The 19,856-nt window shown below is 38.9% G+C and overlaps 1 protein-coding gene across 10 annotated transcripts in view; it reads right to left on the reverse strand.

Moving 5' to 3' along the window:
* Window positions 1–19,856, reverse strand: part of LOC131504438 (calcium-activated chloride channel regulator 2) — a 70,848-nt gene that overhangs the window by 5,089 nt on the left and 45,903 nt on the right. For 9 of the 10 annotated variants that reach the window (XM_058716719.1, XM_058716721.1, XM_058716723.1 and 6 more), the window contains 7 exons: window positions 17,427–17,657; window positions 16,455–16,632; window positions 15,483–15,589; window positions 13,247–13,471; window positions 10,188–10,458; window positions 6,685–6,855; window positions 2,898–3,131 (listed from right to left, as the gene is read on the reverse strand). In XM_058716719.1, coding sequence (XP_058572702.1) covers window positions 2,898–3,131; window positions 6,685–6,855; window positions 10,188–10,458; window positions 13,247–13,471; window positions 15,483–15,589; window positions 16,455–16,632; window positions 17,427–17,657 — 1,417 coding nt within the window. The remainder of the gene's footprint in view (window positions 1–2,897; window positions 3,132–6,684; window positions 6,856–10,187; window positions 10,459–13,246; window positions 13,472–15,482; window positions 15,590–16,454; window positions 16,633–17,426; window positions 17,658–19,856) is intronic. The other variant, XM_058716722.1, reaches the window with a different exon arrangement.

Consider the following 19,856-nt stretch of genomic DNA (forward strand, 5'->3'; position numbering starts at 1 on the left):
AGCACATTTTTAACAATTTTTAAAGACAATGTGTTCAACAATGGTTATATAAGAACATGATGAAAAGATGTCTGAGGAAGAGTGTGCAGGTCAGGCTGTTAGGCATGTAGGGAATATAGTGCAGGGAAGTAGGCACAAGATTGGTGATTTTTTTGTTATCCAAAGGCTCTGCCCAGGCTCCTGGGATAAGAACCTGACCTCTCCAAACCGTACAGATGGCATGGTGTTAAACTGTGTTTTTGACTATTTTTCCCCCTTAATATAGGATTATAAATTCTTGGGAGTGCAATGACCATCTTAAATTATGTTTATATAATGTTTAGCACTGTGCTGAGTATTAATAGTTACTTAGTAAATATATTTTCACTTCAATTTCTGGAAAGATATACAAAAGAAATTAACTTTATAGCAAAGATATGTCACATGCTTGGTGCTGAATTTTAACAACAATTTAACAACTTAACAGACTTATAATGAAAACTCAAGGAAGTAACCCGTTTCCATAATGCCTAGCCTGTATACATTCCCAGACATAATGGTGATCTGCTAATGTTTTATTTATAACATGTAATTGGTCATCTTTTTTAGGACATTGTGTATGGTGAAGAATGGGCACCTGGATATACACTGATATGCTTGTGCATATATTAGATATTCCTTTACTGCTAACAATGTTTTTAAGAATAGTTACATTTTTTATCATTGTTAACCAGAGACATACCCCCATTATTTCTAACTCTGGTCATAGACGTGAAGACAACGCCTTTCCAGACAATAATTTGGGGGGGAGGAGTCAATAAAAGCACATGTTTATGAATTAAATAGGAATCTACTTGCCAGTTGGTCTATTCAGTACTAATTGGTCAATTTTGCCATCGCTGAGCCGCCGAATCCGTTATGACTGAGTGATTTCAGCAACTTAATACACATCCAGCCATCTCCCAACATATCTTTTGTGGTTTATGGTTTTGACATCATAATAGCCAGATCTGCTTCAGTCATCCCTCTCATCAGTGAAGTTATGTGGAGATCTCTCTATTCCCTTGATTAATGCCCTTTGTGATACCAATTCTAACACCCCATATGGTTGTATTTCTTCTTTCCAAGCCATTAATAACCACCAATACCACACACTTTCTTTCCATTCTTTTAAAAAAAATGTTTAAATGTTTTTTAAAATTTATTTTTGAGAGAGAGACAGACAGAGCACAAGTAGGGGACAGGCAGAGAGAGATACACACAGAATCTGAAGCAGGCTTCAGGCTCTGAGATATCACAGAGCTCAATGCAAGGCTTGAACTCATGAACTGCAAGACCATGACCTGAGCCAAAGTGGGATGCTCAACCGACTGAGCCACCCAGGCACCCCTCTCTCTACTCTTTTAATTTAGTGGTGTAGTTGAAACTCCTGGGGCACCAGAAGAACAGTTCCCAGTAGGGATGGGAATTTGAGCTTTTGCCTCATGTCGCACACTGCATTTCTGAGGCAGTGAGGAAAGAGTGAGGACACTAGGTGGCAGGCACCACTCTTACCTTTAAATACAGATGGGAGTGTTTATGGCTACAGAAGACAACAGCAATGCAAACGAGGAGCCCGGGAAACTTGGCATACTTTCTCTTCCCTTTCTGATTTTTATGTGTCACTTCATTTATTCTTTATGATAACTTATGAAATAAATATTTGTAGTCCTATTTTCCATATAAGGAAACTGAGGCCAATAGAGGTTAAGCAACTTGCCAAAGATCAAACAGCTAGACTTAAAGCCACAGAAGGAAGAATTTTTTTCCTGAGATGTGAGTTACAGCTTTTTCCTTTATACAAGGGGCATATCCATCCCAGAGTTTCAATCATTTCATATCTCCAATCTTTAAATTAACTGAATTCTTAATTCAGAATATATTTTACTTCCTTCTCCTCTGGCAAGAAGAGACAGAGTTTGATAAAAGAATTAGAAGACAAAGCTACAATATTGATGTTCCTCAGTAGCACAGAATTATTTGTAATTGAGATGCTTTCTGGTGAATGTAGTAAATGGATAGAAAATTTTAAGCCAAAAAACAATGGCCCAAGTTGGAAGCAAGACTGGCAAAGGCCCAAGGTGTTTACTGTTATTGACTGATAATGACAAAAACCTTTCAATAGAGAATGTTGGTTCCTATAGGAATCTCAATCAGAGGCAACAGGAAATAAACCATTTAATGTGTAATCAATGATAACCATGTTTTGGTGATGGCAAAGATGTTTAGAAAGGCGATTCTTGCAGAAAAGTTATTATGTTGAGTTGCTATGAGGGTCAAGGAATGATGATGGAAGCCTGAAGGCTGGCGCAGGCCTTAGAAAAAGGAAAGTTAAGAAAGAAGTTCATCAATGTCCATCCAAACAAGGCTAGGAAAGGCCAAATAAGGGATCTGGTTCTAGTTTCCCTGATGAAAGTGAGGTTCAGAAATGGGGGCAGAAAATGCACCAAGTTTTGCATAACTTATGGGAATTATTCCCCTAACCTTGACTTGTAAATCTTCGAATTCATTATTCACTATCTAATCTTCAGAAAACTAAATAACTCCAGTATTTGGAAGTCCATGTTCTGTAATGCAGGACCCATTTCTGTTGACTAGACTACTCTTGCATATGGTATTTATGTTTCCAATCAAGAGTTCTAGATGATGAGTGTCAGTTAGTTTACCAGAGCCTTCTCAATTCTGGGGAGCTGACAAGCTCTTGTCCCTAGACTCTCGTTCCATGTAATGCCTTATGAACAACTCAGAGCTTTTCATAACAACTCCCTTCAGTTCTGTCAGCTCTAAGCCCCCAAAGCATTTTTACCCAACTAACCCCTGGCATAGTTATTAGAAATTCTACCTTATAGAGAAACAGATAGTGAAACCAAGAAGCCTACCCTGGCCCTGATCATAGTCTTCTCCAGGTGCTGTCCATGATAAAGTCACCTCCTCTTCCACTTTTACAGCTTCCAGGTCAATAATTTTGCATGGTGGAAACACGTCAGGATGGGGGTCAGCCAGAACTCCTAGCACGGAAAAGGAGCCCCCTGAACTTACTCGGCTAAAGCCCCACTTTTGCTCCTCCTCATGCCTGCCCACTGATTTTCTTGGGGCATTCATCTGAATGTTACCTGTGACCATGAAAAGAATGGCCAAAACAACAAATTAGAATCTCCTGAATAGCTTGGTTTTGAGAGATTATTGAGAGACATTTTAAAACCTTTTTTTCTTTAATACATCTTTAGAATAACTGAGTTTATTTATTCTATAATTCATCCATCCATCCATCCATCCATCCATCCTTCCATTCACTAAATAAGTATATTGAGGGTATATGCTCTGCCAGTAATCACAGACAAAACAGTATCTCAAAACTATAAAACAGAATTTATAGTCATACTAATACAACCATGTTTATAACTTATGATAAATGTAGGAAGGAAAAAAGGCAGGGTGCTGTGAAGAAAAATAACACAGGTACGTAATTTATAGTGTTATCAAGGAAGTAACATTTAAAAGTATCATAAAGGGTGAGTAGGAGTCAGTCAGGCAAAGAGCGGAGGTAATAATATCTTAGGCAAAGGGAACAGGTTGTGTAAAACTCTGAGGTACTAAAGAGCTTTGCAAATAAGAAAAAATTAAAGCAAGGAGGAGAATAGTTTGAGATAAGACAGGAGAGAGAAGCTCACGTAGGCAGGCCACTGTAATGATTTTAGAGTTTAACTATGGGGAAGCAAGGCAGTGACATGGTCACATTTACTCTCTAACAGGTTACTCTAGCTGCCTTCATTGGAGAATGGGTTCTAATGCAACAATCAGCGGGCCCTTTAGATAGCCACTACAATAGTCCAGACGGGGAGGATGGCAGGTTGGGCTGGGTGACAGCAGTGGGGAGGAGGGCAGAAGTAGGCAGTTTGAGATGTAATTTGGAGATAAATCAATAAAAGCTGGTGTTGGATTTGAATATGGAGTCGTACAGGAAAGAAAGCTGGTGGAAAAAAGAAAAAGAAAAAGAAACAGCTCCCAGGTTTCTAAAATATGCAACTTCAGAGGAAAAGCAGGCTAAAGAGAAGGAGATTAAACATGTAAGTTACAAGGTTTGTGATTCCTCTAAAACATCTAATTAAAGATGACAAGGAGCCAGTTAGATATGTATTTTAAGCTCAAAAAAGAGGTTTTATCTAGATTTAATAATTTTAAACTTGTGAATTTGGAAGATATAGGCATATAGGTATTATTAAAGCCATATGGATTAATGAAGTTACCTAATAAAAATGTCAACTATAGTGTTAAATAGCATTTATTGACTGCCTGGCTCACTACGTGCCAAGTACTTATTTAAGTACCTTGTGTGGATCGACTATTAAATTTTCCTATCACCATTACAAGGAGGGTACAATTATTACCCCTCTTTTTCAAGATGATGAAACAGAAGTACACAGAAACTAAGTAACTTGCCCCAAATCACAAAGCTAGTAAATGGAGGAGCGAGGTTCCAAACCCAGGCAGTGTGGCTACAGGTGATAGGGTAAGAAGGTTAGGCCTGAGCTCTGAAAATTGCCAACAGTTAGAGGCTTGGTAGAAAAGGAGGAACTGGGAAAGGAGCCCAACAAAAAAATTCCAGAGAATAAGAGGTGATCATAGAAACCAGTATATGACGAAGGAGAAATCAGTCAGCTGTGGCAGACACTGCTAAGGTCAGATAAAATGAGGACTGAAATGCATTCGTTGGCTTTAACAGCAGTGTGGCCGTTGGTGGCTGGGGCCAGAGCACTTCCAGTGGAGTGATTTGGGTGGAAGTCAGACTGCGATGAATAGAAAGTGGTAAATTAAAGGTGAGAAAGTGCAGATGGCAGGATTAGACTAATGTCAAGGATGTAGACTAATGTCAAGGGAGGTAGACAGAATCTGAAGGGAGACCAGTTAAAATAGATGTAATAAATCATGCTTGAATGTGGTTCAGAGGGGCCAGAAGAGTGGGACCGTGCAAAAGTGAGCTCACAAGGCCTCTGGATGGGCAGGCTAGATGGGATCCAGAGCAGAAGCCAGCAGAGACACTGGTCTTTGGAGAGGAGAAGAAGGATGCAGACATTACTGTGTCTGGAGATTTAGTGGTGTGAAAATAGAGCAGCTCCCTTTTTTTAAGTTTATTTATTTACTTTGAGGGACAGAGGGGGCTGAAGGGGCAGAGAGAGAGAGGGAGAGAGAGGGAATTAGAAGCAGGCTCCACACGGCATCAACATAGAGCCCAATGCAGGGCTCAAACTCATGAACCGTGAGATCATGACCTGAGCAGAAATTAAGAGTCAGATGTTTAACCAACTGAGCCACCCAGGCGGCGTGAGCAGCTCCCATTTTTTAACGAGGTGTGTGCTCCAGGTGATCATCTAAAAGTGATGTGATAAATGTTATGTTTGGTAGGAATGCTTAGGGAAACCTACCTTTTTCTTTCTATGCTGCTAAGGGCATCTCCAAGATACACAGATAAAAGCACAGTTGTATATTACTTTTCTAATCTCTATACACTAGATGCTAATATGTGTGTGTATCCTTTAAACTCACAGGTTTCAGAAAGATAGCACACCAGACAGTAGCCTTCAAGCTCCTCAGTAGGAATGCGGCCTTATTCTACCTGTTCTCCCAAGTTCCTAGTTCCTGTCACCTAGTAAGCCTTCAAAAATGTTTAATGTATAAATGAAAGAGGGAATATTTATTTACAAGTAAGGTATTATAGCTACATATGAAATCATATCTATGAAGTAAAACCACGTTACCTTGCAATTTGATTTACATTGGTTTCAAAGTAACCCAAAATAAATATATGAGAGAGTAAATTATATTTTAGACATCACTAAAATTATCAGGAGATGCAAATTCACTGGAGCACCTTGATTATTTTCTACTTAAAGAACAAAAATATAGAATCATGTGTCCAAATGATTAATTATTGCTGATAAAATACATTAAAATTAAGCAAAAAGATTCTGCAGTTTTGTAAATAAGAATGTTTAAAAATGTTTTTTGAGATTGTTTAAGATGATTATAGCATATTTTTGTTTGTCTGTTATACTTTAACCACTGCTTTCCTTCAGGAACTATAATAATGGTGTTAAGAAAGGATGTGTATCTTTTACTTATTTGGTGCTTTTATCTTGAAGGAAGACAGGTCATTTTCAGGAATAACTCAGTTGTCTGTAACATCCAAATCCATATTTATTCAGGAACTCATTTTTGGTGTGGATCGTCTGGGCCATTTGTTTTTTTCTTTCAACTGCTAATAACTTTTGCCTTTTTTTTTTTCCTGAAACCTCTATAAAGGAGATACAGGAGCTGTAACTGAGATAAAACACAATAAATCTCTATCTGTTAGTAATTCTGGTGAAACAGCCACAAGAAAGAGGCCAAACTAATGGCTGCAATGAAGACATAAAAATATCTGTAGGAATTATCTATTACCTTCCTGTTATCCACTATCATGAATCACTGAGAAGTGAAGAGATGGTCAACAAATTATGCATTGACGTAAGCATAAAGAGTTTTGAAATTCCAACTCTCTCTTTCCGTCACTCCCCTCTCTCTCTCTCTAATACACACACACACACACACACACACACACACACACACACAGCAGAGATGTATACATTAAACAAGGTTTATTCAAACACCAGTGCTGATGATTCTTACCATTTGCTATGTAACCTGGTACGTACATAGCACGATTCCCGGGAACAGAGTGGGCTAGGCCACTTATGCTGGAGGAGTAACTGACATGCACTTTCAAGCTGTAGCTACCATTTACAGCAAAGGAGAAAAAGTACCTCGAGTAAATTCCATCATTTTTTATAATATCAGCACCTGCATATATAAAAAAAGCTCAATGTCAACACTGTCATCATAGTTGATTACTAATGTTTAATTAAAATAAATATGCTTTAAAATAAAAAATAGGCTTTACTCCCCTGGTTCTTCCCATTTTAGTATATACTGTCATGGTTCTAGTTACTTTTAATATTAAAATCCAGTGGCTCCTTAATTTCTCCCTGTGATTCCTAAACCTCTGAAAAATTATTCTCTAAAGGTGAATGGACCCTATTTCAGTGCTAATAAAACATTTAATTATCAACTTTAGAGCTCTCCTTATCGTTATAAATAATACTAGTTTTTCATGGAAACCAAGCATATTCTTTTTGTTTATGAGAGAGACCCTTTTGAGATAAAAGCTATTCTGTTCCTAGGAAATAAATAGAGATGCACATATACACATTTGATAAAATTGCAAGGGGTTTATGAACATCCTGCAGCCCTCATTGGGGGGAAAAATCTGGTAGTTGATTAAGTCGTGTGAAATTATTTAATTTTCTCATTAGAGGGTACATGGAACTGTTCTAGATTCTAAGGGGCTTGCTGACTTGGAGGTTGACAGGCTTTGTTTCTGTCCACTGTGCTTTGCTTTAGGAGGCATTCTGAAAGCTTGGCCAGTGCTAGGTTTCTTTCCTTTTACGCTGATCCTTAGAGAGCAGTTCATGTCCAAACCAAGTCCATGACTGAATGGGGGAGGCAGGAGGCCTGGGAGAGTTAGACTACAGGGTAGCAGTGGACGGCAGAGCTCAGCCCAAGTGCAAAACACATTCACTCTTCACGTGCAGATGACCACCCTGGGCAAATGGCTTGTCTTATCCTAGAGTCAGTTCATACCACATACTCCACTTTGGACCCTAGCCCTGTATCACCCCTGCAGTGTTCCTGAATCCCCACTGTGGAGGCAGGGCTGCTCCTTAGCATGAGAAAAGTAGGAGTATATTTAATTAAAATACAAAGTGCTAAGCAACTTATTATCATAGTAGGTTTAGAAAATTTTCTTTTTATTTTAGAGAGAGAGGGAGAGGGAGCACAAGTGGAGCAGAGGGGCAGATGGAGAGAGAGAGAGAGAGAGAGAGAGAGAGAGAGAGAGAGAGAGAGAAAGAGAATCTTAAAGCAGTCTCCATGTGTAGTGTGGAGCCCTATGTGGGGCTTGATCCAATGACCCTGGTATCATGACCTGAGCCAAAATCAGGAGTTGGACATTCAACTGACTGAGCCACTCAGGCATCCTGGAAAATTTTTTTTGTCTATTGGAAGGAAAGAAATGAAATCTGGTATTTAGTGGTTTACTGAGGAATCAGGTCTACCTTTGTTAAGAAATGATAAAGGAAAATCTTTCTGCCACAGTTACCACCCCCACCTCCCTTAATCCCTGAGTCAGAAAGAAATGGGAAAGAACACTACCTCAGGTGTCATGGGACTTGATTTTGAGGTCTGGATCTGCCACTCAGTAGCTGTGAAACAACCTCTCTGAGCCTCAATTTTCTCATCTGTAAAACAGGGACAACTCATCTCACAGGGCTGTTGTGTTGAGTATTTCAGAGTATTCATGAGAAAGTACATTTTAAATTGTAAAGCATTTCATAAGTATACATTTTTATTATTGTTCATTAATTTGGAAGCAGGTAAATACTGCTTCCATTATAAAAAGAAGTGTTAGCTATGTATGTGTGTTATAAGTATTGGGTTTAAAAAAAAAACCCTAAATTTACACTTTGATGCCTAAGCAATACTCTCCATTGTTTCTTTCATTAGAGCATAAATGTAGACAACAAATAAATGAAATGGTTCCAGGGAATAAATACAAAAGTTGTTGAGCTGACGCAGGTGATCTTTCCAAAGAGTACAGGAACTATTCTCCAGGCCAGCCCACAGACTGAAGCAAAGGAGAAGTGTTCTGCAAAGTGCATTTTTGGACTATATACAAAAGCTAAAAGGTGTGGCCATGGATAAGCAATCAGAGCATGAGAAGCTCATTTGGATCCATTCCAACAGGCAAAATGAGAGGACTTCTCTGGTGTCCCTCTGAGATAGACTTGAATTGAAATCTTTCAAAGGAACTTTTGTTTCATAAATGTCATACAAGTTTGCCATGGCGGGATGCTAATGTGTTGCCAAACCTAAGATTCTTGAAAAAGAATGTATCTTTGAAACACCGGAGAGCAGGAGTATGGTTTTATTAGTAGATCAAACACTTGGGGCTGTCAACATAGACTTCGAGGTAAATTCTCATTCTGAGGAAAATTCTTATTCTTTAGGGAAAGAACAGAACAGGAAAGATAAAACAACAAAGGAGTTTGTTTTTAAAAGTCAAAAAGAGTCCAGGTGCTGCTCTTTCCTGGCCTGATGCTGTGCTGTCTGTGATGTATGATGATGAGGCTCTGAACGCCATGTGCAGAATGAGTGCTTGAAGTCGGGTTTTGCTTTCTTTTACTTTGTTTTCCCAGTGGTTGGTAGGAGAATCTGTGGTGTGATTCCACTACGCTTGCTGGCCTGGTGGTCTCATGAGCAAATCGCACATGCAAACACACTGGCTCTGCCCTCCTATCAACCCTGCTATTTAGCTAAAGAATAGTCTAGGGTTATCTCCTGGGTCACAAGTTCCAATTTCCAATTTTCTCTTTATAGCTCGGTCTGAGGAGACTACTACTGCATCTCACTTCGTGGGTTTTCATTTGTTATTTTAATTTTCTGATCCTATTATTTCAGTGACTAATACAGCTGGTGAATCTTAGAGGAATACGGGAATTGCCACAAGGACGTATAAGCCTGTTCTGTGTGACCTCATTGTGTTATTAGTGTCACTGGCCAACCAAAAGCCAAGACCTAGGTGTCAAGCTACTTCCTCCCACCCTTTTGCTCACCCCACAGCCACACCAAGGACCCTCAAGGGGACTCTTCCCAAGTTCACATTCTCTTTCCTTGTGCAGATGTGACCTGCAGCTACTCAGTATGTCAGTGATTCTCTGAGGACTTGAGACCCTCAAAAGATTGGATGAGGGGCGCCTGGCTGGCTCAGTCGGTTAAGCATCCAACTTTAGCTCAGGTCATGATCTCGTGGTTTGTGGGTTCGAGCCCCATGTCGTGCTCTGTGCTGTCAGCCTGCTTCAGATCCTGTGTCTCTTTCTCTCTGCCCCTCACCCTCTCTCACACTTTGTCTCTCTCCCTCTCTCTCTCTCAAAAGTAAATAAACATTAAAAAAATTTAAAAGATTGGATGGGAAAAATAATTGAAGGAATTTTACAGATAAGCTTAAGATCGATACTGCAGCACCCTGGCACAACACCTCTTGAGAACATGAAAAATGACAAGACATTGCCTGTTACCTGCTCCATCGTCAAAAAGTTTCAGCACAACAGGATCTGCAGTCTCTGGCTCAATTGTAGCCGTTACAGTGGCATTAAGAATGGGATAAATCCCCTTTCTTACATTTGCGTAAATCATCACAGGGTGGGGAAACCGGGGGCTGTCTCTTTCCACAAAGACTTCCACAGTGGCAGGGGGCATGGCTGAGCTGGAGGCGCGAGAGGTCACCGTCACCTTCAAGGCTTGAAGAGAATGGTGGGTATTGTTCAGTGTGTAGGTCCAGAGCCCAGGCTGCAAAACAAAGCTTTTTTGTTTTGTCAAGTGTGAAGAAAAAAAAAAAAAAGCATCCCTCAGTTTTAAAGCATGAGCCTAAGCTTCTAGGGTTTTACTCCTTGTTTTGTTGATGTTGCATTTTTTAAAGGAATTACAAACAAATGTAGGAAAAATGATATCGGTGAGGGTATTACAATTCACCATTTACATGGCTTTCACAGCACAACCCACTTTTATCGTTAGGTAACTCTTCAGGGAATTTTATCATGAACTTATTTGTTGGGAGGACACATTTTGATTCATACTTTTAGAAGATAATGATGAGTGTCCAGCCTGAAGTATTTTGCAAATATTAATTTGAGCCCCTTCACCCAAAAGAAATTTCAATGTTTTTATTCCTTTTCTACAATTGAGAAAATTACAGCAAATTAAGTAAACAATTATGATTTATGTGAACACCTGGATTTAAAAAGCGATAGCATCCTTCCTTCCCTCCATGTCCCTCAACCCCCACCCCCAATATACAGAAATCTTAAGCAACAAAACCCACATACACTATTAGAGACCAAGAAAAAGAGCAATATTTTTAATAAGTCAGGATCCTAAAATGTCTGTGTTAATTTATAGAAATATTGCTAAATACCATTCTAAGAAATTCTAAATACCATTCTAAATACCATTGCTAAGAAATTTATTCTTTGGATGAGATTATACATGAATGTTTTCTTTTTCCTCATTCTTGCTGTTACATCTTATTAAACCCTGGACATAACAGGAGTAATGAAGTAGAGCTTGAGGGAAAAGAGAGAAAGCAAGGGGTTAACTTGTGACTCAGTGTGGAAAGTTAAGGTATCACCACACCCTACCCAGCCTTCTTCACTGGAATTCATGTGCGTGGCCATTTTCTTGTGAAGTCATGATTCGCAATAATTTTTTTTTTTTTGTAATCATAACATTAGTAATAGACATCTAGCACAGATCTCTGTATCAAAAACTTCTCTTTGGGTGTAATATGTGTTTTGCTACAGGGCCCCTAAGAGGTCAGGCAAAGGGAGCAAAAAGTAGGTAAAGTGTTCTTGGCCCTTGTACAAAGAATATGATGTAAAAAGAACGCGATGAGTCGGGAGAAAAGTAAGGAGGAGCAGAGCAGAGGATGTTTGGCAAGAGGGTTAAGAAATAAGCTTGGGCAACAGTCAGAATGTCAATGGCTTGATATGTAATAGTAACCACATGGATTTTATCCTGAGACCACCAATGAGTTTTGAACAGGAGACAAGGTTTGGTCAGATGTATGCTTCAGAACAATCACCGGGGTAGAGGTGAAACCCAGAGGCAGGGAAGCCACAGCACAGGTTTCCACGGTGACCTGGGAGCAGGAAGGGCCAAGGATGCTAAGGACTGCACTCAGGCAGTGCAAGAGTGGGCCTGAGCAATCCCCCAGCCTACTTGGACCCTTTAGTGGTTCCCTTTACCTTTAGGGTTCAGGTTCTTCTTGCCTTTCCTGGCATACAGAGCCCTTGCTGACATAGCTTCTGTTTATGTGTTTAGCCTCATCACTTCCTCTCTTTCCTGCCCCCAAATCTCCACCCTACATGCTGCTGTATAGTTCATCCATGTTGACCTACTCTTCTATGAAGAGTTATAGAATTATAACTCTTTAATTATAATTTAATTATAATAAAATAGAATTATTTTTTCTGAGCCTTTCTATGTGCTCTTTCCTCTGCCCAGAATGTCGTTGACACCTCTGGCCCCTTTATTCTCCATATTTCCGTTTTGATGTTTTTACTTCCAGGAGGCCGTTACCTTCCCCAGAAGTCTGTGCATCCCTCCTGGATGCTCTGAGTACCCTGTTCTTATTCCTATCATAGTGTTTTATTGTAAAGCACCTAGAACAAGATCCATCACACAGCAGATATTCAAAAATGTATGTATTGCATATATTCATATTATAAATTCTAGCTAGATTTTTCCCCAAGCCTATAGATAACTATGTCTAGGTGAACTTTATAAAGAAGAAAGTAAGCAAAAAGAAATTATTTATACTGCATACATATTAATATCTACTGTTGAAGAGAGAAGACTTTGGTATCCATTATTTAAATTTTTAAAAAATTTTAATGTTTATTCATCTTTGAGAGAGAGAAAAAGGGAGAGAGAGAGAGAGACAGAGAGGGTGAGCACGAGTGGGGGAGGGGCAGAGAAAGAGGGAGACACAGAATCTGAAGCAGGCTCCAGGCTCTGAGCTGTCAGCACTGAGCCCGATGCAGGGCTTAAACTCACAGACAGTGAGATCAAACCTGAGCCAAACCCGAGTCTGTGAACTCAGGGACCTCAGCCAAAGTCAGACGCTTAATTGACTGAGCCACCCAGGCGCCCCTCCATTATTTAAAGTTTTGAACAAACCTTGTTTTTTTCTCTTAAATTAAAAAAAAAATTTTTTTGTTTATTTATTTTTGAGAGAGAGAGAGAGACAGAGTGCAAGAAGGGGAGGGGCAGAGAGGGGGAGACACAGAATAGGCTCCAGGCTCTGAGCTGTCAGCACAGAGCCCGATGCGGGGCTCAAACTCACAAACCATAAGATCATGACCTGAACTGAAGTTGGACGCTTAACCGACTGAGCCACCCAGGCACCCCTTTTTCTCTTAAATTTTTAACATTCACAAAATGCCTTTGTATAAAGTAAAATTGTGATGTATCAGAATAGCATTTCTTTACATAATGCATTTAATTAATTATGTGATTCAGTTGAAAGTCATGTGCTTGACCAAATGTTGTCATTATGAACAAAGCTCACAGCATCTACCTCAGCAGTTCCAGGAATGCAGAGGCGAGCAGTCCGCAGAGCTGGGTTAGTGATAAAATCACTTGTGTAGTATTTTCTTCCATTAGGATCAACTAATGCAATTTCAGGGGGACCACTGGTCTGCCATGTGACAAGAAAGGTAGTGTCATTGCCCACACTGTTATCCACAGTCACGGTGTTTTTCAGTTGATGGTGAGGTTTAACATTTTCACCCATACTTTCAAGCTGTTCAAGAGAATACAAATATACATGAAAGTTTCTAGTGGTAGGCGTAAACATCCCATCTTTTTCTGTACTTCCAGGACAAACAAAAATACATTGGCAAAAATAAAAATTACTGAATTCTGACAGGTACTGTATTTATATAAATCACTTTTCACAAAATACCTCGCCAGTGCAAAATATTGCATATTATAGAAGTACGGAAGATATAAAATATTGTCATAGTTAATACAAATGTCTCTTCATTATTTTTTACCAATTGATTTTAGCTGTTCCCAGACTGTCTGTTATCCAAATCAACATTAGCTTCAGATCAGCAATTGACAGGCTTTAAAAATTTTTTGTTTGTGAATGTGCTTCAGTGGTTTAATTTATATATTATCTCTCCAGATACTTTTATATATTTTAATAAGAAATAAACGCTGAGTTTCAGGGAGCTTGGGTACATTAGAAGAATTATTTAGCCATCTGCAATAAGCCACGTGAACACGTGTGTGTGTGTGTGTGTGTGTGCGCGCGCTCATGTAGGTGCACGCATGCAACACTTACAGAGTACATACAAGTGATGGCACTGAGCTAAATGCTTTACATATATTACTTCACTTAATCCTTTTGAAAACGCTTTAAGGTGACTACTGCTGTTAGCCACATTTCAGAGATGAGGAGACAGAGCCTTAGAGAAGTAACATGTGCAGTGTCACATACAAGGAGGTGACACGGGAATAGAGCCCAGGCCAGCAGACACCAAGAGACCCTACGTTGAATCACTGTGTATCCACAACACACACAAGCGTAAAAATAACTTTGGACATTTTTATTTATTAAATAAATACACTAAGTAATGCGCTGCAATATTGCTCAAACTCAGAAAGCATAAAAAATTCACTGGTGGATGACAGCAAAGACACTGTGGATTATTTGTTCAAATCCATCTTATAAGTATTTGTAGACTGCTGACTACTGGGGCACATTCTGTGCCCTGGGCCTGAGCTGCTGAAGGGGATATAGTTTCTGTCCATAGTCTAGTGGGGCTAATGACATACGCTGGGGAGAGGTGGCCACGTTTGAGAACATAAGGCAAATTTCAGCCATATGAATAATATTTTGTTAAATTTTTGAAAACATTTTTAAACGCTTGTTTTTATTTCATAGCATTAAAGAAGAAGTCACAGGGTAGGAAGATTATTCAGAAGAGCCAAATGTAATCTAATTTATAAATACATGTTCTCATTTATGATTCCCCTTTTTTTCACTTCTAATGATAAAATTGTGGTTATTGTCTTTGCTGTGTACATATAATCTTCATGTTAAATATTTTCTAAGAATAATTTAACTGACTTCATTGCTCACATCACGTCATTAACTTGGCAGGTTAACTTACCATCTGTGAGGAAACAGCAGATGCAATTTTGTTCAAACCCTCAGTTATGTTCAAAATATCCTTAAAGTACTTAGAAAAAACTTGGCCCTTTTAAATGGCTTGATTAGAGGAAGCCTTTGTGAGCAAAGTCAAGTAAATTGTAGTAGTCGAAGAAATATTTAAATTTGTTTAGAATTTAATGAAATAGTTGATGTTTTTAACACAAGGGAGGAGCTTCAAAGAAGTTTTTAAAAAAGCAAAAAAAAAAAAAGTAAAATGGATTTGGATTGATGGAAAGTTATTATAGAACTAAACCTAAGAAACAGTTTCTTATTTGTCATCTTGGTCTTACCTCTACACACCCCCCCAACCCCACCCCATCCCCATTTTGAGCCACTAGGAAGGAGCAAGTTCTGCTTACAGACTTTAAAAGGCCAAGGTAGCAATTTTCAGGAAATTACTACTAGGGTTGAGAAAAACAGGCATCAGGTAACAATGAATCCTGGCTCTGGTGACACCAAGAAGCTCTTTTAAAAGCCTTCTGTGCAAGAATTGTTACATATTCCAATAAGGTTAATGAGTGAGTTAACACAGTTCATTTGTTTTCCTTGCTTCCTTCTCCCTGCCCCCCAGCCCCATTGAAGAAATTCTGACCTGAATACGTTGTTGAAAAATGTCTCCGGTTCCAGAGGGGATTCTACTGAAAGCATCAATCATGCTATTGGAGTTTGATTTATCTGGAACAAAGAACTTTACACCTCCTGAAATACATGATTGGGATGTTAACCATTAAAATGTGTAAAATAAAACAAAAAATAATATGTGAGGTTTTTTGCAACAACCTTTCCCACGTAAGAGGCTTAGTTTTGGGGAAGGAGGTGTAGCACTTGGCTGGCATTGCATGGCATCCTGCCAGCCACATGGTGAGCAGCAGAGGTGAGTAGTTTTGTGTGTTCTGTTCACGGCTGTAATGTCAAGGTCTACACCTCTGTCTGGTACTTGATAGAAACTCAATGAATATTGTTTGAATAGTCTTGTAATGAAGGTGATTCCTAGACACTCTAGGTTCATTGCTATCTGCAGTGCTATATGTTTACACTTATGCTTACATTCTGAAAACATTGTTTTCAAAAATAATTCAATAAAAACCTAACTTTTAATTTGTAAGTCAGCAATACTCATTTTTATTGGCTATAAGGAATATAAGATAAAATTATTCCATGCCTCATTTAGAACAAAAAAAAGATATGGATCTTACAATTTGGTATGTGTCCTTATCATGAAAGTTAGTGTGTTTACTCTTAAATATATTTTTAGCTCTGTGATTATACATGCTCAGATTAGTTTAACAAAAAATTATAAAAATTATATTTTCATTGGATGTATATGATTGGCACCTTCTAAGGAAAATCTTTAAAGGTCAACAAAATTTTGGCAGATTTTAGCAATGATTTTTGTGTTGTTTTCCTTAAGATAGCTGTTTTCTATTTGTCTTTTTCCAATTAAGCCACACATTCTATTGTCATAATATGAGCTTCATGGTTGGGAGTATTCAAGTTAAAAGGCTTTGAATATTCAATTTAAAAGGAAATGCTCTAAAACATAAGTGTTTACAAATATATTTACCTGTATGATGTGATAATTCCTCCAGGTTTTCGACCACAGATGAGCCCAGAGCAATGGAATGAATGGTTGAACCACTGCTGAGCACAGTAAGTAAGCAATTGCCAATGTGCTCATCACCTCCACTGGTCACTAATATCATCACAGAGCCATGGGCTTTTCCATTCAGTTTTTCAACCACCTGAACGTAGAGTATCAGTCATTTGGAAGGAAATGTAATTCAAGTTGCCATTGAATGGAAGAATTCACTCATTCCAAATTCCCATCAGTAAGGCATATGCCTCTTTGAGATCCTCTGTGGTTGCTGCACTCCAAGCCCATCCCCATTCCATCCTCAACTCACCTCATCAAAGGACTTGTCACTGTACATGCCATTGCTGGATTGCTTGTACAGAGAGACTCTTTCTGTTTGAATCATCACAATATGCCCCTAGTTTAGAAGAGGGTCCATGATAGAGGAAATGGGGCACATTCTTGTATGTTATCTCTGCCTCTGACATCCGGTGAAAGACCAATAAGAGGCCTTAGAGAAGTGGTTCTCAACCTTGGCTACACATTAGAGTTAGATGGGTCTAGAATTACTATAAGCAAAAGCCAGACATTACTGATTTTGACTGGAAAACCCAAGCATAAAAATGGCTACAGTTGGGCCAATCACCGAATGCAGAGGGTCAGTGTTAGAAATTGTCCAGATGATGCTGAAGTTCCCCAGCCTTGGCCAGCGTATTTATTTATTTAGTCATTCCTTCAACTAGCATTTATCGAACAGCTAATATGTGCCAGGTACTTTGCTAGGCACATGGGGTTTAATGGTAAACAAGACATGGTTCCTGACCTTAAAAATAACCCATTGTTACTTTCCTATCAGTGTGATGACCACACTGTAACAGATTGCCCCATATCAGAAGGAACCTTAGCTATAAAATGAAGGAAAGGAAAGTGATGGTGATTTGGGCATCGCGTACCCAACTGTACCTCAAATCCCTTCTTAAGCCCTGAGCAGACGCTGGTTTGTGCTTCTGCTGACACAGTCGAAGGCAGATGTGAAACCAACAGCTTTCGGTCATCATCACTGTTAATTTGGTGTAGTTGGGCTCTGATCTCCCCTTTGCTGTTGAAACTGACAATGCCCACAAAGGTATGAATTTCAACAATCTGCATCAAGTAAAATTCTGCTGCCTGTTGCAGTCGAAGGAGTCTGTCAGCCTGTGTCCCAAAAAGGAAAAAATAAAAATAACAACCTTTGGTTGGTAGACAAAAATATGACTCAGCAACCTGGCAAAATCTCTGCCAATCATTTAGCAGTGTCACATTGTAACTTTTTGAGTTTTATAGAGTGACACTATGCTGGAATTTTGTTTTATTAATTGCAGGCTCGAAAATAAATGTTTTTCAAGGAGGACAGAGGGGTTGAGAACCCTACCTCCAACAAGCTGTTCATATTTACCGCTCTCTAAGAACACATATTCCCACTATTTCTCTCCAACTCAGAATTCGAGATCTATGAAACCAGTTTAAACTAGATTTGTAACTGCTTCTTTTAAAATCCAGTCTGGGTAAGAGGAAACGTAATACTTTTCCTACTTATTAAAATAGGATTGTATGAGATACATACATGGCAGTAGAGATAAACCTGAGTGTTAACCAGTTGAAAAGTAATATTAGTGACCAGGTTTGGGCATGTGATGTTACTGATGTTCACTAGGTTCACTAGGCTGTGGGAGCAGCAAGCTGAGCTTCAATGACCCCCCGTTCAGTGATGACTGTGGTCTCTTTCTCCAACTTAGACATCTCCCTTAATATCTGGATCTACATTTCACATTGCTTCAGAAGCATCACAAATTTAATGTCCCACAGGTATCTCAAACTCCACACACTTTGAGTTCATTGGCTCCCTTTCCAAATGGGAAATGATGCTTCCGAAGCAATGCGAAATGTAGGTCCAGATATCAAGGGAGATGTCTGAGTTGGAGAAAGAGACCACAGTCATCACTGAACAGGGGGTCATTGAAGCTCAGCTTGCTGCTCCCCCAGCATCATTAGATTGTGAGCATTGTGAAGTAGAGACTATGTTCTGTCATCTCTGTGTCCACCAAGCAAGCACAGTCCAGGCACCTAATGAAAGAATGGCTATGATGGTTCAAGGACAATATTGGCAAGAAAAGGAAAGGGAGTTTGCTTTGCTGTGAGTGTGTTACTTTAGGTTTATTTCCCTTCTACTAACTTCACATCTTCTCTCAAGTACAACTATCCCTTTCATTCTACCTATTCTTGCTCAATAGAGGTAGCTAGCCAATATAAATAACCCTGAGACCATCTTTAGAAGATCATGGCCTAGTCAACTGTAGGTGGGCAAGATTACAAAATTATCCAGATGCTGAATGTATTAGTGGTGTTCCTAATATTTCAGAGACAAATTGAAAAAGGCAAATTTTCCAGGACTACTGATCCAGAGAATATAAGAGGATAGACTCTTCCTTAGGACAAGTTCTATGATTAAATAATACTGCCACTTTTGAACCAAAAGCTTCATATTCATTTTTTCACTTATTCCCCCTCAACAACTTTATGAAATAGATGGTGGTGTGCTGGTAAATGTTTTTCAAAAACTGGCTTTCTGGCAAAAGAGGGAGAGACACCCTGATCTGTTGCAACTGAAAATCTCTGTGGGATTAACTACTCCCACCATGGTTGATTTCAAGTTGTCAATGTGATGTCACTAAAAGCAGAATTGGGAAGAGATGTTGACCAGATACAGGTGACTGGAAGTAATCTTAAGAGCACAGATTGGGGGTCAGCAGACATTTTCAGAAAAGGGCTAGAAGTTAAGTTATTTCAGGCTTGATGGGCCATATATTCTCTGTTGCAAGCACTCGATTCTGCTGTTTTAGCACTAAAGTGGCCATAGACAAGATATAAATAAATGAGTGTTGCTGTGTTCCAATAAACTTTATGGAGACTGAAATTTGAATTTCATGTAACTTTCACATATCATGAAATATTACTCTCTTGACCTTTTCTAAACCATTTAAATCGTAAAATCCATTTTTAGCTTGTGGGCTATGCAAAAACAGGTAGTGAGCCAAATTTGGCCCATGAGCTGTTGTTTACTGACTCTGGGCATAGATAATAGTAAAAAATAGTAGAAGAATATTTAGGAAGTGATGACTTTTGAGCATTTATTATATGTTAACAATTTTATTTAATTATAAATCTACATGGTTTAATTTTTAATAATGGCTGTATTTAACTACTGCTTGCAAATTTCCTAAAAATTTAACTATTGACTTTAAGAAACCAGTATCAGCTGCTCCTGTCACCACACTAAAAGTAGCTATTGTAATCCCTATTTTACAGATGATAAAATAGTTCAAGAAAGTTATTTTGGTCTTGACTATAGAAGAC

Source organism: Neofelis nebulosa, chromosome 2 (assembly GCF_028018385.1).
Source record: "Neofelis nebulosa isolate mNeoNeb1 chromosome 2, mNeoNeb1.pri, whole genome shotgun sequence".
NCBI classification, from domain to species: domain Eukaryota; kingdom Metazoa; phylum Chordata; class Mammalia; order Carnivora; family Felidae; genus Neofelis; species Neofelis nebulosa.